The following is a 23,930-nucleotide window of genomic DNA, read 5'->3' as shown; positions in this document are numbered from 1 at the left end:
CACCCTGTGCAGAATTGGTTCTGGAACCTATACACGCTGGTATGAGGATTGGGTTCCACCAGTGGGTCTTGACGGTGACATACCGATTGATGGATTTGTACCGATAGACGGTCATTACCTTCTTGTTCGACTATAAAACACAACTGTCTCAAAAACTTTGCCGCATATCCTCATGAGCTTTTCGATATCGGCAGTTGTCCTTGCCGAAGCTTTAACATGTGTAAGTGATCTGCACCGGATGCGCATCGGAGAACCTACGGGAAAAGCTGGAAGTCGACGGAACTTGGAAAATGGAAAAGGACACAAGCTCCGGGCTCGGTAGGTCGATGGTCTTCAGTGTACAGAGTACTTAGCGGTGCAGGGATGGGCATCATTAAGACCCTCTATTGGTGTCGGGTGGCGCTGTATTCAAACCTTGAAACAGGCTAAATCTGTGGAAGCTTTATTGTTATTTATCTCGGCTAGAGATGGAGATGTGCTTGCCGAGTATACATAGGAACCATACCATCGTGTTAATATGCGATATTAAGTCAGAGAACCTGACATGGTCGTCGGCTGTTTGTTGATTTTATCCTGAATTGGCCTACCAGGGATTTATTTAAGAGATAGATGCCTTGACAAGCACTCAAGGAAGGGCACTCTACTCGCTGGTCTATTGTCAATCACTCACTGTCGCACATATTTCAGGATGAAGCAATTCTCTGCAAAATACGCCCTCATTCTTTTGGCGACTGCAGGACAAGCCCTCGCGGCCTCCACGCAAGGCATCTCCGAAGACCTCTACAATCGCTTGGTAGAGATGGCCACTATCTCCCAAGCCGCCTACGCCGACCTATGCAATATTCCATCGACTATTATCAAAGGAGAGAAAATTTACAACGCTCAAACTGATATCAACGGATGGATCCTCCGCGACGACACCAGCAAAGAAATTATCACCGTCTTCCGTGGCACTGGCAGTGACACAAACCTACAGCTCGATACTAACTACACGCTCACGCCATTCGACACTCTACCTCAATGCAACGATTGCGAGGTACACGGTGGATACTATATTGGATGGATCTCAGTCCAAGACCAAGTCGAGTCGCTTGTCAAACAACAGGCTAGCCAGTATCCGGACTATGCGCTTACCGTGACAGGCCATAGGTATGCGTGCTTACCGTCTTACAATTTGTTGTATGATATATACTAACTTTATGATAGTCTGGGAGCGTCGATGGCAGCACTCACTGCCGCCCAGCTGTCCGCGACATACGACAACGTCCGTCTGTACACATTCGGCGAACCGCGCAGCGGCAACCAGGCCTTCGCGTCGTACATGAACGATGCGTTCCAGGTCTCGAGCCCGGAGACGACCCAGTACTTCCGGGTCACTCATTCCAACGACGGCATCCCAAACTTGCCCCCGGCGGAGCAGGGTTACGCCCATGGTGGTGTAGAGTACTGGAGCGTTGATCCTTACAGCGCCCAGAACACGTTTGTCTGTACTGGGGATGAAGTACAGTGCTGTGAGGCACAGGGCGGACAGGGGGTGAATGATGCGCATACTACTTATTTTGGGATGACGAGCGGAGCTTGTACTTGGTAATCGGTCGATTCACCCCCTCAGATTATACAAAGAAGAATAAACCTCTCGAATAAGGCATGCATATAGGTATAATTCAAATGCACTCTAGAGATACAGCTGAGGATGGAATAAGCTCCTGTGATCTATAGATATAAATACCTTGATCATGAATCGAGAGACATCAAAACTTTTGTTTGATCGTAATTCTATGTCTCATTCTAAATGATACAAAATATTAACCATCGTTTACCATCAGAAAATCTGGTATCGCAAAGCCAGCAAAGGACGATCTATTTGAGAGACACCTGAAACGGTGAGCGAAACGTATCCATCCTGATTTGATCAAACGTCTCCATTCCAGCCTTCCGAAGCCCGGGGATCCCAGCCAGTGCCGTTGAATCTATATATAGTCCAGGAGCGCCACTAGTATATAGTGCCGTGAAACAGACCCACTTAGGTTCGTCTTTCTGTATTTCTGTATCCATACATCGTCGTAGGAGATCCATATAATCATTATGCTAAACCTTCTGCTTGATTGCCTAGGAAGGGTCGGTATGTGGCGGGTCATGACTGAAGTCCAGGATATGTAGACAGGCGAGAGAAATTCTAATGACTAACATAGAAGCCGCATATACATAATGGATATCAGAGCTGTGCAGGTTGGATAGCCCTTCTCTGAATAATTTCACCCCCGGTTAGTGATGCTTGATGGCAAATAGGAGGCAAGAAGTGTGTTCATTTCATGATTTTCGGCCGCCGGCAAGCTTCCTGAAGACAGATGGCGTCCGTCAGCCACAGACCTGTCAGACGAGAAAAGACCAACGCTGCTAATGCCAGGAGCAGATGCATCAGTGGTCCGTTCCACATGACGAGTGTATGGATGACCGAGGCCCAGATATGCCGACGCTGCGGGATTAGCGACGTGTTTCTGACCGTGTGCAGCACGAAGAGTTCGTATGAAGGTCGATCGTGTTCGGATGGTAAGACCCGCCGCCCACCACATGCAAAGATTCTGTCAGGCACACATCGCATTATAGTAGACTGCGGAGAGATTAAGAGCGTCCAGACCTTTACGTTAGTACTGAGTGGGTTGAAGTAACCTCATGGTATTTATCATTGCGAGGGTCGTTCGGGTCGCTGAGAGGCAGATTCTGCAGGCCAGGCGCAGGTCCCCTCTCAAGTCGCAGGTGTCGCACATAAATTTCACTTCTTACACCAAGTTTATGGGCATGCGCTTATGGCAAAAGAATAATCTTAGAGACATACCTTGGCTCTGCGAGCTTCGCAGGGAAAGCCTCCTCGGCACGACTTTGCGTTGCGTGCCTATACTATTCTGCGCGCACTTTTATCAGACAATTCCATCAGAGTATAAGGAGTCGAATGGCTCAACTTGCGTTGCCCCCGAAGGCCTTTTTATCAGCTGTTGTCCATTTTGCAGGAATTCGCCTCTTTGAATGGTCACTTGTGTTTCGTAGTTGCCTGTACTGACTACATGCGCACTTTTTTGAAACTGTCCGCCCTGGCTCATGGATTTTCTGATCCCAAGAGGAGAAGCCTTAGCGGCCGGGCCAAGTAAATCTGCCCGCCGGCAGAACAATTCTTAACTTCAAGTATTGGGACGTGCTCTGCCTCCCCCCCCCCTTTCAAGGCCTTGTAATCATACCATTCTCTTTCCCAGCACAAATCACCTCAGATATTTCCATAGCTTGGATACGCTGGAAGGCCATCCTTAAGCCATTACGGCGCGCGTTGGATGCTTTCCAAGGCGTTCAGAGTTGCACCGAGGTTTGTTCTGTTCGCTTTTTAGTGTCCCGCCAAGACATTCCCTTCTTGTTAATTTTCTGCCAGGCGCCATCTTATGCATCCTCATCGGTTTACTTGGGAGCCTTCTTTGTGCAACAATAATATCAGACCTAGGAGATATAGCATTACGCTGTCATGCGTTATCTTAAATTCTGTAGATTAAGACTTGAAGATGTATATAAGAATTTAGGCAGCATGTAGTCATACCCTGACCATGTCACCTAGGAAATCTACCATTGTACCCCCTCACCACAAAGACAAGTCCCGCCACTGTCAAAAAGCATGCAACAGCTCCTAGTATGAGCCCTATCCCAGCATGATCTGCAAGATAATTTAGCGCCCGGCCGTCCACCCCTTGCCAGGACCGCCCGGCGGCATGACGGACCACCAAGCCACCAAACCCGTTGTCGAGCAGCCCTATATCGAGTCGTGGCGTATTGTATAGTCAAGCATATTGCCTAAACGCTGCCGTCACCATGATTGGACCGGTGGACCAGAAAACCTGCAAGTATGGCAGGATTATGCCTCGTGATACCAGCCTGCTACTCCGCCGCTTGGCCTCGTAGAGCGCCCATTGCAGGAATGGCGATCCAGGCATTGCCATAAAGAAATGGTTACTGAGGCCGAGTGTGCCCGCTGTTGGTGAGAATATAGCCTGTAAGCTAAGTCTCTGGAGGCATTGAATATGCTGGGCTGATTTGGGGTTTACGTCCAGATCAGAATAGATGCCGCCTTCGGAATGAACGATAAGCAGCCTCGCAATGTCAGCCCGCTGAATATCGTGAGGATATCCTTCGTAGGTTGAGAGCAGCCAATCATAATCCGCCTTGATAAGCTCAAGAACGTCGTCGTCCGTCCACAGCTTGACTGTGTAATTGAAGGGTTCGAGCATGGCCCTCCATGATTCACGAGACGCGGTGATTGTGGGGGAGTATTCACGGATATCGGTTGTCTTCCACAGTTGATGAACAATGTTCGGTATCGCAGGATCGAGGGTAGGACGAGCGTTATTGATAGCTTCGAGCGCGTCAGGGGAACATGCGTCCACTATTTGTATAGAGTCTGACAAGTGTCCGGTGAGGGAAAAGTCGTCAGTGTAGCTGAACTGAAAGATGGCAAAGATGATGAAAGAGAATATTACTGCAACAGCAAGCTGCCTTGGTCTTCCAAAGACGACGGCCATGATTAATCATTATCACAAGACCGCGCACCGCGGTGGTGATGGGTCTTTAAGAATCAAGGTGCAACGTGGAAGGCAAAGCACCGGCTACATGGGCGTAGCACGGAGATATTACCTACGTTAATTGCTCCAGTAATTGTCCATGGCCGGAGTGGATGCCTGACCCGGAGGCCGGACTCAAAGAAAGGTCCTAGGTGCATCATGACCAGTCCACATTCATGTTGATCATGGCCTGTTTCTACGGAGCGCGTCTATTAGGGGGCTGAAAACCACGCCGGTGAGTAGTTTCGCACCAAGGATCAACCAGGATCGTACTGATTTAGCAACATCCGACACTTTGTCCATCTGAGACAAGCAATAAGCATGAGATTATTCTCTCCTCCAATTCGTCTCTTGGCGGGTATGGGCCGTCGAACTCTTGGTCTATATGGCTGGTGGTGATTGGATACCCCCAAACCTCTCGGACGGTTACTTCACACCCAAGAGCACCGTCTATTAGAGTGACTAAAGTTAACCCCTTGCTTGGCAAGGGCAACCGATACACCAATTTTGGACAGTCACAGATGCATCACTACTAGCTGTCACAACAAATTTTTTCGTCTATGCTTCCTGAACCTGCCTAGTTCATATTGCATTCGGATTGAGTGCGATCCTTCGGTAAGCAATTATTGCTACTGATATCTATTTCGAAGGTGTTGCCACAGAAGAAAACCTTCTCTCGTGACAATGAAGGTGAAAATTTCCGTCTTCTTGTGCCGAATACCTGCCAGTCCGACTCATCTGCTGCCCCAAGCGTGGTACTCTCGTAGACTCTTGCGTGTACGGGCACCTATTGAATGCAAGCGCGACATCCTCCGCCTTCGAAAGTATGCTGTTGCCTGGATAGTACAGGGGTTATCCTTCCCTTGAAGACTTTAATCGCTGACATGCCGTCAGAAAGTATACAGAGGTCGCCGGTTGAGTGCTAGATAGTTACTCGTCTTCAGTAAGACGAAGACAATCTCAATTTCCGAATAGTATCACGGAATACAGGAACCTGTCAGGTGATATTGACTGATTATTTGGTCCCCAAATCCAACTGGCCCTGTAGCTCTGACCCCAGTTGTGTTCTATTCGGAACAGCTTGGACTAATCGCTTACCTGGGTAGACAAATGCTTTGTTTGTGCTTGAAACCCCCGCTCCTTGTTGTTCTACTCGGTTACCCCACATTTGTCTTACAGCCGTTGGAAATATGAGTTTACTAAAGAGCTCTATATTTAGTCAAGAGAGTAAATGAAGGACATGTCCCTACAAAATCCTGAACCTAATGGATGTATTTACTTAGCTGTCGATTCCTGGCGGAGACAACGGATTGTTGCCTTTCCACATAAGGAAATGATTCCGCAACGCATGAGTCATGATCGTTGGCATTTCATGACCGGTATCTCTATTTCACTTGATATCCTGTACAACCTCCTGATATACAGGCTGAGAAAGGCTTATATATTTAAGTTGCTTAGAATTTCAATACGGTCTTGCCCGTATTCTTGCCATGAACTACCGACTGGACCTTCGGCTAAGTTTTCATTACCCTCAGTCGCGTGGATGATTACCTTCAACAAATTATTCTTGATCCACATCTGCACCGCCTCTTGGCGCTCCTTACTGTAAAGGGAACCTATATCGGTATAATTGGCCATAAAACCAATCATGATATGCTTGAAGAGCAAGATAGACGCTACTTAAACTCTGCTCCTCCTACCGTGTCAAAAAGAGGAAAGGTTTACGATGTAACGGATCTCTCTTCTCAAGGTCCCGAGACATTACCTGCTGATGGATTTGCGGTGGAACAGCGTAGCCAGACCACGGCTGGCCACTCTACTAAGTGCTCGCTGTCGGAGAAAAGGCTGGGATGTCATAATTAAATCGTGTTGCTGAAGCCATGCCGGATGATAACATCATCCACACCATGCAAAAGAATGTCAGCGGGCAAGACGCTTAAATTATATAGATATATTTGGTTGGCAAGTGCCCTCCTCAACGGCTCTTTTATTCTAAAGATACAACAGCTTTTCAAAGATTTGAATTACATCTCGCCCATGTCGGACTAAAGTCCAGGAAACTTGCTGTGATACTCACCAAAAAGACTTCTAACCATTGCTAAATTTATCTATCATATCAAAGATTTTACCAACACTTGGAGCTATGATTATATCCATCAATTAGCCACTACAGAGATTTTCTCCCTCCGGGCGAAATTGCATGCTGATTGGTAGATTTTGTCTCCAGTTCCAAAGTCCATGTGGCAGTGGAAGTCGGAGGAAGCTCGGAGGAATTCAAAATACCCCAGTCTGACGGGACCAGCCATTCTCGGAGGGGCTTAATCTTTCAAATTCCGGAATAACCTTCTCGAAGGACACCCAGGCGAGCCCCTGCTTGTTGTGCCCTTATTGCAGCGGCATAGAGACAACTAATGCGGGTGACCACTCCTCAGCTGCCAAGAAGAACAACTGCGCGGCCATTGACTTTCGACCGGCAGAACGATCGGTGGCAAGCAAGCAGGATGTATGGTCCGTTATCAACAAAGGCGCCGAGGCCTCTCCCATCAAGCCATGGGTAAACCTCAGTCAGGGCTGTTTGTGAAACTACCTCTCATTGAGTTTTGCGTAGTGACCGTCTTGTTAACGATGGCAGGTGAAGTGGATGGAATCCTCCGGAGTTCATCCGTGAAGCGGCTAAGCAGGCCGCTTCGAGTGTAACATGTATGCTCCAACCAAGAGTCGCTCGCGGCTTCGGGAGGCCATATCGAAGACTTACACTCCCCTTTCGGGTTGTCGCACAAACCCCGAAACCGAGGTACTTGTGACCACAGGGGCCAACGAAGGTATAGTACTAGCCCACGAAGCATTGGAAATGTTCTGTTTCCTGTCGATCGTGACTAACCTGACATAGGAATGCTCAGAGTATTGATGGCGTTTCTGAATCCAGGTGATGAAGTTATCTTTTTTGGGCCCTACTTTGACCAGTAAGTTGGCGCCCCGTCGCCCTCGTTATCGGTCGTGCTACTATCTATGCGACAGTTACACGCCCCGCTTGAGCTCGTCGCTCCTTGCCGGAAATATTTGGACGACTATCATATGGCTGAGGGTGTCATTCAATGCGTTCCTCTGCGACCCCCTGCGAAGGCAGACATTGCAATCTGCTCGTCCACTGAGTGGACCATCAATTTCGTCGAGGTGGAACAGTCAATCACCTCGCGCACCAAGATGATCGTCACCCGCCATAACCCTACCGGAAAGGTGTTTTCACACGAGGAGCTGCGGCACATCAGTGACATTTGCGTTCGACATAACCTGCTTGTACTCAGAGACGAGGTATATGACCAGCCCAGCAACGTGCCTTTTACACGAGTTGCAACGTAAGGCCCCGATGTGCAGCAACGTACTATCGCCGTTGGCTCTGTGGGAAAGCACTTTTTTTTTACTGGCTGGCGGGTGGGCTGGCTTATCGTTCCTGCTCGGTTGATGGATGCCGTTGCAACTGCCCACCTGCGCAATTGTTACTGCACGCCAGGCCCTTGACAGGAAGCAGCTGCAGCTACGTATGAGCAAAGCCTGTATAGTGGGTTTTGATTGCAGACGGGCACGTTGGTTCGAGAGGAGATTGTTAGGCTTTGTCAGGTCTTTCAGGAATGGGATTTTGCCTATACGATCCCGGAAGGCGGGTATTTTGTCCTCGTTAATCTGGCCAAAGTCCAGGTTCCCAGGGAGTATAGGCTCCCGCCATATATCTGTGAGCGCAGAAGGGATATCCTGCTGGCATGGTTCTTCATCATGGAACTGGGTGTGGCGGCCATTCTAGCGAGTGAATTCTACAGCTTGGAGCACGCATGCTTGGGAGAGAAGTATCTTCGCTTGGCGGTGTGCCAGGGCGATGACATACTGGATTTAGCCAAGGCCCGACTTTGCGGGTTGCAAGTGTATCTAACCGCCTAATAGATTTTACCCGAATTGGTGTATTCTGTGGCTTGCTTATCAGTAGAATCCCCCGGCGGGACTCCGGTCCCCCGTCAGCGCCCGGTAAGGTTCAGACCCCTGCATGGCTTCATATTTAAGCCAGGAATGACGCTGCCTGGATGTATCGCCTTGTTGTTGGTGTTGACGCTAGGCAAGCCTCAATTGCGTGCTTCTGATTGCATAACCACCCCTGGAAGAAAAATGAAAAAAAGGCCGTAGTCAACATAGGTCCCTGGCATGGACTTTCATCTCTTCCCCTTAGACAGTGCTGTTGCTACGACGAGACTGCAGCAGATACAGCTATTTTCTGGTTAACACAAAAAACATGGACAACGACGTGTCGCATCACTGGTTACAAGGGAGAGAGGATACAATTGCAATTGTCCTCGGCTTCCTCTTCTTGGTGACAGCGGGTGTCAGAATTGTCTATCTTGCGCGGAAATCCATCAAAGTCGAAGCATCTCTTCAACAGCAATGCAAATATTTCTTCTTGACGACAACTGTGACATTCCACTTCGCGCTCTTAGTTTTCCTTTTCATCGATCCCGCGACCGGCCTTTCGGCTGTGGTCGCGATTTGTGGGTTTCTGACGGCCATCGTGCTGATGATCCTTTCAATGTATGAGCATATTCGATCAATGGCACCGTCGACCCTCGTGCCACTCTACGTTATCGCAAGCCTTTCTTTGGATGTGGCCCAGTGTCGACGCCTGGGATCTCATGGCCAGCAAAGCGTACCTTACACCATCACTACCATGCTTGTGCTCAACAAGGTCGCAGTGATTCTCATCGAAGCCCTGCCAAAAAGGGGTATCTTGCTCGCTGCCTATCGGGATTGCAGTCCCTCCGACACTGCTGGTCCGTACAGCACGCTGTTGCTGTGGTGGATCAATCCTCTCTTATGGAAGGGATTCTTCACTCAATTTGGAGTTAACAATCTGTATCCTCTAGAGGTCGCTCTGTCCTCTTAACGCCTAGGGGATCGTTTTGATGCCGAATGGAAGCATTCCCGTCATTTATTGAGAGCGGTCACGAGGGTCCTGAAATATCATATTTTGGCCTCCGGCCTTCCTCAGTTACTTTTGATCGGGGTCAAATTCACTCAGCCATATCTCATCCAGGATACGACGAGGTTGGTAATGGACCCGGTCGAAAGCCAAAAGTGGCCTGCGTGGCGTCTGATAGGGATCTATGCCCTCATCTACACCGGAATCGCCCTACTCGGGGCTACCTCGAAGCACCAGATGAATCGGCTGGTTGTCAGCATTCGAGGGGGATTGGTCTCCCTTATCTATAACAAGAGCGTTGATCTAAGCATAACTGCCGTACAGAAAAAGGCTGCTTTGACGCTCATGTCCACTGACATCGACCGTATCACCATGTCCTGTGCAGACGTGCACCACGCCTGGGCGGCGGTTATCGAGGTAGCGGTGGCCCTGTATCTGCTGTACGCCCAGCTGGGTGTGGGCTTTCTGGCCCCGGGACTCTGCTTTGCGTGCGCCGTCGTGGCCATGGCAGCCTGTACACGGCTGTATCCACGGTACCAAAACGCCTGGGTGGAGACTATTCAAGAACGGACTTCAATAACCTCGACTATGCTCGGGTCCATCCGCAATCTAAAACTTCTGGGACTCTCAGCTATTATTGGAAGCCTTCTCCAGAGGTTAAGGGTACATGAAAATGTCGTGGCCCGCAAAATCCGTTGGATTACAGTGGTGCAGGTGGTCTTTCAAAACGTCACAAGCATCGCCGCGCCGCTGACCACCTTCGCACTTTACCTTGGCTGGGGTCAGTCCATTGGCAAGACCCTGGATGTTTCTGTCGCCTTCTCCATCCTCTCGGTCCTACAGCTTTTGGAACCCCCGTTGATGACGTTGGTTCAAACGCTACCGCATCTAGCTGGCGCGCTGGGCAGTTTTGACCGCATCGATGCATTTCTTCGGTCGCCTTCACGACAGGAATATCGACAATTAGCTCCAATCACTTCTACAACGGCGACGTTTGAAGGAACAAATGCTACGGTAGTCCTAGAAAATGCATCGTTCGGATGGGCAGAGGACAGGCCGGTGCTTTCCAACCTGCATCTCCGCATCCCACGGGGATCGCTGGTCATAGTAGTTGGCCCGACTGGGTGCGGAAAGAGCACCCTGCTAAAGGGAATCCTGGGAGAAACTCCCTGGTCATCTGGAATAGTTTCGTCGACTTCCTCGATAGGGTTTGCGGATCAGACCCCATGGACGGTCAATGATACGATTAAGGCTAGCATATGCGGTCAATCCCCTGAAGATGCCCTCCTGTATCACGAGGTCGTTGACTGTTGCGGCTTGCTGGAAGACATGAACAGTCTACCTGAAAAGGATGGGACCAGGATTGGATCAAACGGGATCGCGCTCAGCGGGGGGCAGAGACTTCGTCTTGCACTTGCTCGGGCGGTGTTTGCACAGAAGGAGCTACTTGTTCTTGATGATGTATTTAGTGGAGTGGATGCAGACACTGAAGAGCATATCTTTTGTCGACTTTTCTCTGGGTCTGGCCTTGCGCGACGGAGGGCAACCAGCATTATACTGGTGACCCATGCCGTCTCACGACTTCCCCTGGCAGACTGGGTGGTCGTGTTGTCGAAGGATGGAACAATCGCCGAACAGGGCACTTATGAGACTTTGATTCACAAGAGCGCAGGATATGTGGCCGGCCTCAATGTTGATGTCAAGCGCACTATGAATAATGACCATGACGCACGATCACATGCTGAACACGAGGATGTGGCAGTCAAGCAGCCGGCAGTTGTGGAAGCAAACGCAGCGGGAGAAGAGGAATCGAAAATAAAACAAGCGCCAACGGTGAAAGAATCACCCGCACCAAAGCATGGGGATTGGAAGACGATCACTGACTATTTTTCTGCGGCCGGTTGGTCGTGGATGGGGCTCTGCTGTCTATGGAGCCTGGTGTACATCACCGCGATCAAGGCACCAGGGTTGCTCTTGAACACTTTCAGCAGCCCAAGCAACAATTCTACCATCGTATTTACTTCGTCGTTTCTGGGCTGCCTAGGGTTGGCAGCTGCCGTCTCACTGGTGTCGCTCACCCTCCTGGTCTGGGGCTTCTTCCTCCGTGTCATTCCCCGAGTATCAAACGGTCTTCATCAAAAACTTCTGCACGCAGTGTTGCTGGCACCCATATCATTCTTTACCTCAACAGACTCCGGAACCGTGCTGAACCGCTTTACACAGGATCTCAGTGTTATTGACAATGAGCTTCCTGGTGTATTGATTGGGGTGATGTTGAAGCTGGCAATCTTTACTATCGGCGCGTGTATGATTGTGGCCTCCGCTACATACCTACTGGTCACTATTCCCCTGCTCATAATGGCTCTCATTGGTATTCAGCGATTTTATGTCCAGACCTCCCGTCAGCTCCGTACTCTCCGTCTAGAGCAACAAGCACCTTTATACACTCACTTCCAAGAAACCATTGCCGGTCTAACTAGTATTCGCGCCTTCGGCTGGACGGGAGCTTTCCGAGCCCGCAACGCGATACTCCTTGACAACAGTCAACGACCGATGTACCTGCTCAAAACTGTGCAAGCCTGGCTTGGCCTTGTGTTGAATCTCTTGGTTGCCGCGCTCGGCACTGTGCTCATCAGTACGATCGCCATGCTTCGCGATACCGTACACCCCGCAATCGTGGGGTTGGGCCTGTTGAATATCATGAGCTTTAATGAGAATCTGTCCGAATTAGTCCTTGTTTGGAGTTTGACAGAGACGTCCCTCAGTGCTCTGGCACGGGTGCGTGATTTCATCGAGGAGACTGAATCCGAAGAGAAGGACGGCGAGGTCAACTTGCTGCTGACTACGTGGCCCCAGGACGGAGCCGTGGAGTTTGATAACTTTGCTGCAGCGTATAGCAGTTCTGCGCCACTTGTTCTTCGAGACATTAACCTGCACATCCAGCCTGGCGAGAAGATAGGAGTCTGCGGCCGCACGGGAAGTGGTAAGTCCTCGCTCCTAGCTGCACTCTTCCACCTAGTGGAGTATCGGCAGGGATCGTTGAAGGTCGACGGGCAAGACCTGGCACATCTCTCACGATCGGAGCTCCGCCAGTCCTTGAATGTCATCACCCAGGAGCCCTTCTGCGTACATTCGGAAACTGTACGCTTCAATCTGGACCCATGGGAGGCGACCAGCCAGGATGATGTGATTCTCATCGGGGCGCTAGAGAAGTGTCAGCTCTGGTCGGTCATTGAGGCCAAGGGCGGATTAAATGCCATCCTGAAGATAGATTTCTTCAGCCATGGGCAGTGGCAGCTTTTCTGCCTGGCGCGGGCCATACTACGGAAGAGCAAGCTTGTAGTGTTGGACGAGGTTTCATCGTGGTAAGTAGAATTAGAGAAAGGGTTCTGGTCCATTATTAAGGGCTAACAAGAGAGCTACTGTGGCAGTGTTGATATCGAGACGGATCGTCGCATGCAGGAGATCATCCGGCACGAGTTTGATGGATGTACAATCATTGCGGTCGCCCATCGTCTAGACACGATCGTGGATTTTGATCGGGTGGTGGTGTTGGCAGACGGGCGAATAGTGGAGTGCGGCGCCCCACAGCAATTATTGGCGTGTGATGAAAGTTGGTTCAAGAGGCTATATGAGTCGTGAGGCATTGAAATGAGTGAGTCTTGTAGATACCGTATAACTATTGGAGGATGTGGCATCCGTCCTGATCCATCGGGAATGACCAAGGTCCTGCTCCGCAAGTTACTGCCATTAATACTGCAGAGTTCAAAGAGTAGTACTTCGTTATTAAAAACATAATTAAGAATAATTTGAATGAGACTGCGGGAGAATTTATAGTTCTGTCCTGTAAGATACTGTCAGATCCAATATAAATTAGATTGTTTATTTATTCATATTAGTAAGTTGTAGTATCTTTTACAGGTCTTTTCTACTTTTATTAAGATCTAGATTTATAGATCTATTATTATAATTATAATCTTATACTAGGTCTAGTCTAAATAATAGCTAGCTACTTTTTATAGATATTTACTAATTTTGTTTTATTATAATTCCCGCTCGTAATCTGTTATTATAAAAAAAATCMCATTTCAAAAAAAAAAAAAAAAAAAAAAAAAAAAAAAAAAGATAGGATCTAAGTAAGAGAGAATGAAATAAAATCTACTGAATAAGAATGCAAGATATATATGGAATCTAAATAAAAATAAGTAAATAAAATCGATTAAATGATATTATTAATATTATATTTAAAATTAGTATATCTAATCTTCGGGATAATTCTAATAAGAATCCCGGCTTTTATGAAAATTTAGTAGAATCTGATCTTATAGCTATAATCTAGAACTTCTATTATATTTAATATTTCATATTTTCTTATATTATTTATTTTCTGTCAATATCTTTCTGTGGAAAATCTGAACTAGGACCACTAGTAAAACTATTAATTATATATAAGAAAATAATCATGATTAACTTCAAATGTCTTCCGGTATCTCTTAAATAATTAAGGAGATATATATTAAGATTTTTTAAAAAGCCAAATAAAAATCATCTAAGCACCTGATCAATTAGATAATGTCTTATCTCTCTAAGTTGCCTTGTTGAAGCTGCTCTTTGGCCAGGGAGCTTATTATATTATCGCCTGGGTTGGCAATCCTTTCATCCAGGAGATGATCAAAGTATTTAAGATATTTCCTGAATAATAAAGACAGGTAAGAAGAATTATTCGCTTCCAGTATATTTAATAGAGTAACTTACTCGTTGGCAGATTGCGCCGCACCCGCAGTATTACCGCTATTGGTTTAAGTGGCATTGCAGTTGGTGAGATATATAAAGTCCTTATCCGGAATACCAAGAAGATTATAAATAATCTGTCAAGTGTTAAATCCTAGTCGGTCTTCGTAAAAATAGCGAATATGGATATAGCCTAAATGCATATGAGAGGGGATAGAAAGAGTGAAGTTCTCAACCCGGTCTACGCTTTGCTGGTCTGCTTTGGTTTTAATAAGCCTTTCCAAGTATCTTCGGACGGTGTGTTTATTGAATCCTTCACAGCTCTTAATATACTCAGGCTTGAAGGACCTCTAGACCACAAACCTGATAATGCCGTACTTACAATACTATGAATTGAGGCGAGCGATGAACCTCTGGTGACCGTGTACAGATGGATCCATGTTAATAAAAGTAGGACTGTTCTCAGCTCTTTTCTTTGCGCCTGCCGAGATCTCGGGATATCTATCTCTCTGGCGCACCTGTTCGATGTTAAGCATCAGCAGGTGGGTTGAGTTTGTAGGGAAGAGATGACAGATTTACCTTCAAGAGGCGTGGGTCGACCAAAATATTATAAGTTTCTTTAAGCTTAATAACCATCTAAGGACATGAGCCATCGAACAGATTTTTCCTGGACACGGGAATTGATTTTAAACATTCTTAGAATAATTTGGAACGTTGATTTTCATTTTCCCCTCCGAGAAGAGCAAAATTAAACTCTATTTGGGGAGAGCTGAATGGACCTGCTGCCGTCAGTATTTTTTGTTGCTCTAATATCTGATATATGCCTACTTGGTGCCATTTTAGGACCTGCAGATGGTGAGCTATGTTTGGTAACTTTGGAAAGTTGAATTTCTATAGTAGCTTTAGCCACAGATCTTTCTTTATCAATACCGCTATATTTATATGATATTACTCCCTATTAAAAATGGTATAGCGTTCTTGCATCTCGACCATCCGAAATTGTAAAATCGTCCAGTAATTGTCAATGGATGCGTCTTCCAGTAAAGCCGTACTGTCGCTTCCAGTCAATTATTTGCCGATAATGACAGGGTTTACCTGGTCAAGCAGTTCCTTGATGATGCCTTCGAAAGATATGCTCTATGATGTAGCTTGAGGTAATTATTCCTCAGCTAACTTGAAGCTAGCAGGTTAAGAAGAGAGCCAACTTGAAGGCCACTAATCTTGAAATGGGAAATCTCGTCTGAGTCAGTGTCGGCTATTGCGGGACGGCTCTTGCAGGATAGGTCCTGATGATGGATGGTTCATACACCTTTCAAGTTTGCGCCCACCGGTGGAGTTGAGCGGCATAAATGATGTAATTTTCAACCTTGTTTCATTTTGATCAAGACCACACAGGATGGAAATGTGGCTCTACTGTCAGATATCTCGTATATGTCATATAGTCGAATTTCTGTGTCGATGCTGCAATACGATACGTGTGAAGGCTCGACAGCTGTGAAGAAAAATGAAGAGTGCTCAAATGTATAGAGGCCACCTCCTATACATGTTAGATAAAGATAGTACACCTGAGCTACGTTCATGCGTTTTGTCTCTACCAAAAGCTTCATTCTCCTGCTCCAGGGTCTTGACCGTAGCCAAACAGGCCTCGTGGCTTTCTAGCGATGGGGCAGCAGGAGTTTCTCGACGCCCAGAACCTGATACCTGTGGTAGCTGGTGGATGAGCGATATCGGAAGAATGATCGGTATCGGGCAATTTTGCGTGTATGCTCACCATGAATGGCCGTCGAAGGGATAGAAAAGATTCATGAGGAGACCCCGTTACGGACTCTTGTGTTTGGATAGGTCGTGGCGCTCGGAAGCGGCGTTGTGACTGTCGGTCTTTCGGGTGCTTGCGCGGGTGCCTGCTTCTCGGCAAAACTTGATGGCAGGCGAACTGGCAGGATAGCAATGTGTATTCGGACTGCGCGTGTACCGTGCTGAAAGAAGAATTAGCCACTTCGGTATTAACCTTTGAAATAACCCATCTTATCGGTTACTCGGAGATTAATATTATTAGTTTTACGGTCGTTTAGTCGAGACTCAGGATTGGATGGATTAAAACCCTAACGACAAATTTCATTTTCTCGCTGTGTACAGTATCCTGCAGCTCATGGAAAGTCACTTTAACCAAAGTCTATCTATCCACTGGTCGCTAATAAATTTAACATGGCAGGACAAAGATCAAATTTGTCGACCCGATACCCCCTTCCATTTTTTAGGAATTTTATCCCTGAGCAGCACAGAGCCTCTGCGTAGATTCCCTGTCGATAGCCAATAAGACTATTCACTCACTATCAAATCCATATGCCTTCCATTTACGCGTGACCTTGTTCTGAATATGAGAGGGGTAAGATCCGCGGAAAGATCCTTCTTTCCAGCATAGTTTCTCATCCACAAACTCGCAAGGAAACATGCAGCAGCGTACAACCTTCGGGTGATTGCCATGCTCCGGCTTGATGCCATACCCGACGTACGGAATCAAGGGAATATTTCCGTATTCCTCAAAAAAGAATTCATTTGTCAAAGGCTGGCAGCGAGTAGATTCTGCCCAGATTACATCTCGGAGATCTGTCGGGTCGATGTCCTCGCCAACCAGATATAGTTTCGGGATATACCAGCCAGGCTTTGATCCAAAGACAGTATGGCCCACCTGTTTGCTGAAGTCTTGGATGTTTGTGTTCAAGGCTCTCAACCTCTGCCGGTCAACCTGGAGGACAAACCACAGACAATGGGACTCAAAGGGACACCAAACCATCTTGATTGGCAGTCCTGCGGCTTGACACACGTTCAAAACCTCAGCAGCCTGCATGATGCCCCATACAGTGTGATTTTCTTCCGTAGCTCTTCCTGCCACACAGAGTGGCAAGATCGGATCATGTCTGTAGGTAATTGCATTCACCTTGAAGAGAGATTTGTTCTTTGCCTCTCCTGGGAAGATCATACCATGATACTCCGCCATTGGGCCTTCAGGGCCAACTTCGGTAGTAGATACCACACCTTTCTTGCAATATTCAAATTAGCAGGATCCTATATGGGCTCGAATCTTTAAAATGAATCTTACCTTCTAGGACAAATTCTGCATTCATGGGGACGTAGAGGTCGTTTGTCTCGCACTTCACTACTTTCACGGGCTTTCCAGACAACACACCTACGAATCCAGCTTCATCCGTCCACTTGGGAATTGGCATGCCACCTGCCATTATGGCAGCCGGAGGGACTCCAAAGCAAAGAGCCCATGGCATGTCCTGCCCTCTCTCTTTCCACATCTGCCATATTACACCAATGTCCTGTTTTAGAATAACAGGTCCAACAAGTGAACGTTTATCATGAACCATCCCCCGAGTGATTGACCAATTGGTCCAGCACCCATCGGGGGTTCTCACAATATGCATACCAAAAGTTTGCAGGTACTTCCCACCATCTCCGTCGTGATGGAAGGGGACTGGCAGAGCGTTCAGGTCGATGTCGTCACCAAAGAGTTTGTACTGTTTAACGGGTGCTTTATCAGGCGTAACTTCGACAGGAGATAAAGGCAACATGCTTTTGCACTTCTTGATCTTGTCGATAATTTCTTCGCCAGTCGCAGTAGAATGTAGCCCCAGCGATTTCGCGATACGGCCGAATCGATGGCCAGGAATGCGACTCAATCCGATGGGAGCTCCTAGAATACGAAAAAGGCCGCTACCCTGACGACCTCTAATATTCTCAAACAGGGGGGCCTTCTCCTCGGTCTCGTAGACTTTGCGTGTAATAGCCGCAAGTTCCAGATGGGGGTCAACCTCTTTGGTAATGACAATCAGGTCATTTTCATCTTCCAGCTCCTTGATAAATTGGCGAAAGTCATCTGCCGCACCCACTGTTTCGACGCTAGTTGTCTCCATTGCTGTAGAAAGGTTAGGTTTGAGACCAATAAGTGCAGTCAAGCATAAAAGAGGTGTATATTGGCAATGTACTTTNCTACCCTTATATACATGAACCTTGTGCCGGTCTCCAAAATCAATGCCGAATATCCCGCAGTCGAAGCCAGCCAATTTACGGAGTACGGTCTATACCTTGCGTAGTTTATGATCTCAGGGCGGAACGGAAAGGGGTAAAATGATTGGCCATGCTCCATTCTACAACTGCGGGCCGATGCGGATGGATGCGGATTCCCCAATTTGGGGTACGGGGCTCACCACTTACATTGTGGTAGATGTCGACATAATAGAGAAGACAGATTGGAGCTCCAATTTGGAGAGGTTCTCGCTCCGGATCACTGGATTGGGCTGGCCCAGATGGCCCTCGGCAACGGTCCGTGTAAGCTCTTTCAGGTTATAGTCTACTAACACGACAACCATACCCGACCAATAATCGCAGAAAATATTTTCGACGATTCAGTAGACGATATTATCAGATCATTATCACATAATAAATACCTCGTGCTACTTTCATATCGACATGAATCCTCTTTAGATTCCAAATATTGTCTCACTTTTCAACATGGACGTTCATACCACTGATCAAAGCGTTTCCACCTCGTCCTGGGGCGAAAGCCAGTCCAAACGTTCCCAACGGCGCAAAATTGTCGTTGCTATCACAGGAGCCACTGGGTCTATTTTTGGGATCAAAGCACTCATCAGTCTTCGTCACCTGAACGTTGAAACTCATCTTATTATCAGCAAATGGGCCGAAGCAACAATCAAATACGAGACCGACTATACAATTGCCAATGTCCGCGCGTTGGCCGATCATGTTTATAATGTTCACGATATGGCAGCCCCAATATCCAGCGGCTCTTTCCGTGTCGATGGGATGATTGTTGCACCATGCAGTGTCAAAACGCTTGCTGTCATAAATTCTGGGGTTTGCAGCGATCTGGTTTCCCGGGCTGCAGATGTGATGTTGAAAGAGCGGCGCAGGCTAGTCCTTGCTCTCAGGGAAACCCCTCTGAGTCTAATACATCTGCAAAACATGATATCCGTGACGCAAGCTGGCGCTATTATTTTCCCACCTGTGCCCGCATTCTACACAAAACCGTCTTCAATGGACGACTTGGTGGACCACAGCGTGGGACGGATGCTGGATCTTTTTGACCTAGATACGGCAGGGTTCGAACGATGGAAAGGATGGAAAAGAGACTGAAGCATTCTCCTTCCATTGCTGCCTTCCGAAGAATTGAGATGCATAGATTTTTCCCATTCTGCAGACTTGGAAGAAATTAACCACTACAAAGCACAATGAACAAGTTGTATTCCCACTTTCTGATTATTAATTTCATGTTCAGTTCTGTACCTTCTAGTCTAATTACAAGAGAAAAGTCTTGGATAACTCAAACCTACTCCTTGAGTATTCCCAATCTACTGGGGTCGGGGTATTGCATATGTGATTCTATTAAAATTTCTGCCATTTATTTATGACTGATTTTTTTGGTATAAAATATAGTTTTCTGAACTTCCAGAATATAGTGCTTTTGCGTAATATTAAAAGGGGAAGAATAAAAAACTTCTGAATAGTAATAGCAGTGATTAGACATGGCATTCAGGCAAGTCGGGCGAGTTTTGGGGAGTCTAGGCTCGCCCGACCTCGGACCCCAGCCCTGATTAGCCATGCTCAGCTTGGTAACATACTTATTAGATTAACAGATAATTTATCTATATAATATATCAGAATCTGCTAAGTATATTGAATGATATAATTTTATTAGTTCAAATTAGAATATGCTAAGTTATTCCGCATGTATATAATAAAAGGATTTAAATAATAAAACCAGTTATATTTATATAAAGCTAGGGATTAAATAATTTACCAAATATAATAATGGTTGGCTGGAAAAATAGGATCTCTGACTTATCAAATTACTAATTCAATTATTAAGAAGAACTATTCTTGAAACTGCCTAATCTACCTGAAATTCCCATATGAATTCATAGGAATTCCAGATCAGAAGGATATAAAACAGATGAATCATTATGGATTATTTCTACAAGACTTTTTCATGTGAAATCTTGTAAGTTGTATTATTCATACTATTCTAACAATTCTATTTATATTTCTTTATTTACTGTTATTTGTTCCACTTGCTTACCCCACTTTCTTTATTTAGTACTTAAACTGATAATTTATGATTCTGATCTAGAATTATTTACTAAAATTAATAAATAAGATCTTTCAGTCTGTGATAGGATAACCCAGTTATCGGGGCCATAGTCATAGGAATGACATATTATAATGGTTATAAGAGTTGTGAGGTTATTAATAGTGGTTCTATATCTTTCTGATATGTAGTAGGGAAATCTTCACTTAGAGTGGTTAACGGCCAGGGTAGGGTAGGTTAATGGAAAAATTTATACCTGCCGTCAGGTTAACAGTTAGATATAAGATTTCCTTATACTTAAGCGCGGAACAGCTAAAAATAGAACAGTTAATTATCTTAACTATTCTTGGCGCTAAGATGTATCTGCTATATTCTTTTAAATTATAATATAAATAAGATATATTCAGATTAATAATTATTTATTTTAATTATTTATATCTTTTTAAATAATTAATATAAGACTAATCTTCTTAATTGTAAAAATAATTAGAAGAAAGAAATAAGTATATTTTATTTTATTCTAATCTATGTAATCCAATGTCACCTTGGATAGTGGTAAAAATTAAATTTATAAAAAAAAACTATTCTTATAATCTGAAATAGTAATAAATATATATATTTACAGTTCTATTTTAATTATATATTATTTATAAATTATAAATATCTTCTAAACCACCTTCCCAGGCTGGTAAATCTTTCTGAAAATTACATTATATATTAATAAATAAATTTATTATTTTTTTATAAACTTAAAAAGACTTCCAAGTATGTATAATAAATCTAAATATTATAAATTATTTATATTATTTAATTATAATATTCCATGCTACTCTGTCTACTTAATCTATCTAAAAATCTATATTTTTTATTAATTATAAATATAAAAATTTAGATAATATTTTATTAAGATCTGTAAAAAACTTTTACAGACTCTATTAATAATGTTACTATAATAATTATAGAATATTTTTATAGAACTTCTACTTATATTCTCTAGAATTAATTTTATAAATTATTATTTTTATAAAAATTATAAAAAATAAATATTCCAGTACATCTCTAAGTATATTATTAAATAAATACTGGATAAAGAATTATTATAAATATATAAATATTAATAATATTTTTATAAATACTAATTCCAGAATCTTATTTTTATATAAAATTCCTGGATTCTTTAATAGATTATTATTATTAATATCTATTATACTGTCTCTAAACTCCCGCTGTCTATAATAAAAGAAATTTTTTTAATTAAATATTATATTTTTTTATTATTCACCGTCTACTGTTTTATATTATTAAATATATTTAATTTAAATAAATAATTAATTTTACTGCTCTAGCACTTTGTCAAACCCTAGGATCGCTTCCCTGTCCCAGTTAGCTTAGCCCCGTTGGTATACGTACCGCCGAACTACGTCGAGGTGGTATCGACTAATGACTATCTGAGAGACAACTAGGTCGTGGACAAGAGAAGAGAAGTAAGGCCGAATAGTATCATGCAGCTATTTATAAGTAAGTACAGATGAGCGTTCTGTAGCTAAGCTTCTAAATATATAATTACTTAAAGACAGTTGTATTAAGCATGAAGAACAGAATTAACTAAGTATATAAGAGAGTATTCTTATATATCTTATTCTTTATATATTATATTATATACCATCGGGTCTACTGTATACCAGTATAGTAGTTGTAGACTATAATAGTATATTGTATACTATATATTAGTTCATATATCATAGTTATATATTATAAGACTGTTCCGGGCGTTGTATTCATAATCTGTGATTATATTAAATAATAGTTTGGCTTTGCCCGAGCGCTGCTCTTATCAGTACTTTCTGCCTGGTGAATCTGTCTTACTAGTAGATTAATTAATAAAAATCTGTAATATCACTTCTCCTTCTTTGAGGTTTCTTATTCCTAAGAAACATAAAGGTGTATGTCTCTCTGTATATATTAATGTGATAGGATCTACTTGTCAGGGTAGAAAGCCTGTCGACTAGGTAAGAAATCAGCCACCAAATGTAATAGATTTATCTAATAGTAACAAAGGTAGTCTATATCCACAGAGTAGATTAATTCTTAAGAAATCAGTAGCTCCTTACAAAGGGATTGATATCTTATAGATATCAGAGAGATATAGAACTATTATTAATAATCTTATAACTTTTATAACTATTATAATATGTTATTTAATGCTCAAGACCCTGATAGCTGGGTTATTCTATTATAAATAACATCTTTCTTTACTGGGACGAGCCACCTGGCTCAGATATTAAAAATAATCTTATATATTTCTGATTTAGAATAATATAAATCTGATAGTAAAAAACAGAAAATCTGCGGGAAATATTGTAAAGATAAGATTACATGCCGTTTTTATATAGCTTTGAGAATATTTAATTGTATTTATATAAATAAATTAATAGAAAAGAAGTATAAATAAAAGATTTTTTTATATTACTTTTCTTTCTTCTCCTCTTTTATCTCGGGGTCGTTGTTTTTTTGGTGGTTTGGTATTATTTTATTTATTCTTTACTATTTTTTCATCAGTTCTTTATTATTTTTATTATTATATATTAATCACTTGGCAATTAAATATCTTTTTATATTTATTTTCTACTTTATTTATTTTCAGATTATATGTTTTATATTAGATTCTTCAATATATCTTCTAAGGCTGCTTCTAAGAGCGAGATTTATATATTACATAGACAGTTTATTAAAATATAATACTTTTTCTATATATATTACTTACGTACAGTGAATACTAACTTTGATATCTTAGAAGAAGTGCTGTATAATATTAGTTATTATTTAGATATTTATATCTCTATACTATACTATTAATATACTAAGAAGAGAAAAATATATATTTTTGTATATATTACTTAATTTTCTTTGTTATACTAGATACGAAGCTAATATTGACTAGATCTCCGCGGGTATATTAGATAATATTTATAACTTTACTAAGATTCTTAAATAGTAAGTAGTTTTAATGGACTTAGACCAGTGGAATACAGATATTAAATATATTATTTTCAAAGAAATATTAAATCTAATTATTATATATAACTATATAGAGTTGGTTTATATCTGTCAGTTTAGTCTAAAAAATCCCGAAAGGCTATTCAAATATAAATATCTTATAGATTACTAGAATAGATAACTAATTAATAGTATTTAAATAGAAGAACTTAGAGAAATATAATATATTTTTTATTATTTATTATAAAATATTCAGCCTGTTAACTTCTCTTTTTTTAATTAATACTATCTTCGAGGAGTATCAGGTATCTGAATACAATTTTCTATTATATTTAATATTAGAAAATAAAAATTATATAATTTAGATATTAATTTTAAAATATTATTTAAATACTATTATTAATATAATCTGTATCTAATTTTTTAATATTACTGACGAAGCTGTATCAGATAATAGAAATAAATTTAGTAAATATATCTCAGCTTTTTAAGATTAGATAAACTTATTAGATATATTTTCTATTTTTATTTCTAG

General features: G+C 43.4%; 13 protein-coding genes across 13 annotated transcripts; 6 read left to right on the top strand and 7 right to left on the bottom strand.

The window, feature by feature from the left end:
• Nucleotides 1–46: 46 nt before the first annotated feature.
• On the top strand, nt 47–322 carry An09g00130 (hypothetical protein [truncated ORF]; the record flags this gene model as incomplete). Its single annotated transcript, XM_059749520.1, has 2 exons — nt 47–110; nt 195–322. Coding segments are annotated over 2 exons (192 nt in total), but the record flags the coding sequence as incomplete, so codon positions are not given.
• Nucleotides 323–688: 366 nt separating this feature from the next.
• On the top strand, nt 689–1,591 carry faeA (ferulic acid esterase A faeA-Aspergillus niger; the record flags this gene model as incomplete). Its single annotated transcript, XM_001393300.3, has 2 exons — nt 689–1,149; nt 1,207–1,591. 2 exons carry the CDS (start codon nt 689–691, stop codon nt 1,589–1,591), a joined length of 846 nt encoding a protein of 281 aa, XP_001393337.1.
• A 664-nt stretch (nt 1,592–2,255) lies between these two features.
• Nucleotides 2,256–3,297, bottom strand: An09g00110 (hypothetical protein; the record flags this gene model as incomplete). Its single annotated transcript, XM_059749519.1, has 5 exons — nt 2,256–2,582; nt 2,671–2,743; nt 2,837–2,893; nt 3,082–3,148; nt 3,234–3,297. 5 exons carry the CDS (start codon nt 3,295–3,297, stop codon nt 2,256–2,258), a joined length of 588 nt encoding a protein of 195 aa, XP_059604244.1.
• Nucleotides 3,298–3,603: 306 nt separating this feature from the next.
• An09g00100 (uncharacterized protein) lies at nt 3,604–4,753 on the bottom strand (the record flags this gene model as incomplete). Its single annotated transcript, XM_001393298.3, has 3 exons — nt 3,604–3,790; nt 3,838–4,478; nt 4,673–4,753. The coding sequence occupies 3 exons, from the start codon at nt 4,751–4,753 to the stop codon at nt 3,604–3,606; spliced, it is 909 nt and encodes a 302-aa protein (XP_001393335.3).
• Nucleotides 4,754–4,778: 25 nt separating this feature from the next.
• Nucleotides 4,779–5,763, bottom strand: An09g00090 (hypothetical protein; the record flags this gene model as incomplete). Its single annotated transcript, XM_059749518.1, has 4 exons — nt 4,779–4,898; nt 5,011–5,074; nt 5,317–5,431; nt 5,694–5,763. The coding sequence occupies 4 exons, from the start codon at nt 5,761–5,763 to the stop codon at nt 4,779–4,781; spliced, it is 369 nt and encodes a 122-aa protein (XP_059604243.1).
• A 111-nt stretch (nt 5,764–5,874) lies between these two features.
• Nucleotides 5,875–7,139, bottom strand: An09g00080 (hypothetical protein; the record flags this gene model as incomplete). The annotated part of the gene is made up of 5 exons (XM_059749516.1): nt 5,875–5,978; nt 6,065–6,194; nt 6,361–6,402; nt 6,879–6,979; nt 7,067–7,139. 5 exons carry the CDS (start codon nt 7,137–7,139, stop codon nt 5,875–5,877), a joined length of 450 nt encoding a protein of 149 aa, XP_059604242.1.
• Nucleotides 7,140–7,145: 6 nt separating this feature from the next.
• An09g00070 (uncharacterized protein) lies at nt 7,146–8,725 on the top strand (the record flags this gene model as incomplete). Its single annotated transcript, XM_059749515.1, has 6 exons — nt 7,146–7,227; nt 7,277–7,417; nt 7,486–7,529; nt 7,614–7,907; nt 8,214–8,503; nt 8,653–8,725. 6 exons carry the CDS (start codon nt 7,146–7,148, stop codon nt 8,723–8,725), a joined length of 924 nt encoding a protein of 307 aa, XP_059604241.1.
• A 149-nt stretch (nt 8,726–8,874) lies between these two features.
• An09g00060 (uncharacterized protein) lies at nt 8,875–13,617 on the top strand (the record flags this gene model as incomplete). Its single annotated transcript, XM_001393294.3, has 5 exons — nt 8,875–9,406; nt 9,527–12,920; nt 12,987–13,193; nt 13,393–13,401; nt 13,578–13,617. 5 exons carry the CDS (start codon nt 8,875–8,877, stop codon nt 13,615–13,617), a joined length of 4,182 nt encoding a protein of 1,393 aa, XP_001393331.3.
• Nucleotides 13,618–14,132: 515 nt separating this feature from the next.
• Nucleotides 14,133–14,922, bottom strand: An09g00050 (uncharacterized protein; the record flags this gene model as incomplete). Its single annotated transcript, XM_059749514.1, is given in 5 exon segments — nt 14,133–14,247; nt 14,311–14,423; nt 14,523–14,634; nt 14,698–14,804; nt 14,887–14,922. Coding segments are annotated over 5 exon segments (483 nt in total).
• Nucleotides 14,923–15,889: 967 nt separating this feature from the next.
• Nucleotides 15,890–16,060, bottom strand: An09g00040 (hypothetical protein; the record flags this gene model as incomplete). The annotated part of the gene is made up of 1 exon (XM_059749513.1): nt 15,890–16,060. The coding sequence occupies one exon, from the start codon at nt 16,058–16,060 to the stop codon at nt 15,890–15,892; it is 171 nt and encodes a 56-aa protein (XP_059604239.1).
• Nucleotides 16,061–16,609: 549 nt separating this feature from the next.
• On the bottom strand, nt 16,610–18,206 carry An09g00030 (uncharacterized protein; the record flags this gene model as incomplete). Its single annotated transcript, XM_059749512.1, has 2 exons — nt 16,610–17,322; nt 17,387–18,206. The coding sequence occupies 2 exons, from the start codon at nt 18,204–18,206 to the stop codon at nt 16,610–16,612; spliced, it is 1,533 nt and encodes a 510-aa protein (XP_059604238.1).
• Nucleotides 18,207–18,272: 66 nt separating this feature from the next.
• An09g00020 (hypothetical protein) lies at nt 18,273–18,642 on the top strand (the record flags this gene model as incomplete). Its single annotated transcript, XM_059749511.1, has 2 exons — nt 18,273–18,311; nt 18,400–18,642. The coding sequence occupies 2 exons, from the start codon at nt 18,273–18,275 to the stop codon at nt 18,640–18,642; spliced, it is 282 nt and encodes a 93-aa protein (XP_059604237.1).
• Nucleotides 18,643–18,804: 162 nt separating this feature from the next.
• Nucleotides 18,805–19,446, top strand: An09g00010 (uncharacterized protein; the record flags this gene model as incomplete). Its single annotated transcript, XM_001393289.1, has 1 exon — nt 18,805–19,446. One exon carries the CDS (start codon nt 18,805–18,807, stop codon nt 19,444–19,446), a length of 642 nt encoding a protein of 213 aa, XP_001393326.1.
• Between the last annotated feature and the right edge of the window lie 4,484 nt (nt 19,447–23,930).

This window comes from Aspergillus niger (assembly GCF_000002855.4).
Source record: "Aspergillus niger supercontig An09".
Classification (NCBI taxonomy): Eukaryota; Fungi; Ascomycota; class Eurotiomycetes; order Eurotiales; family Aspergillaceae; genus Aspergillus; species Aspergillus niger.
Note: the sequence above shows the minus strand (reverse complement) of the source record. Positions and strands in the feature narration are given on the sequence as shown.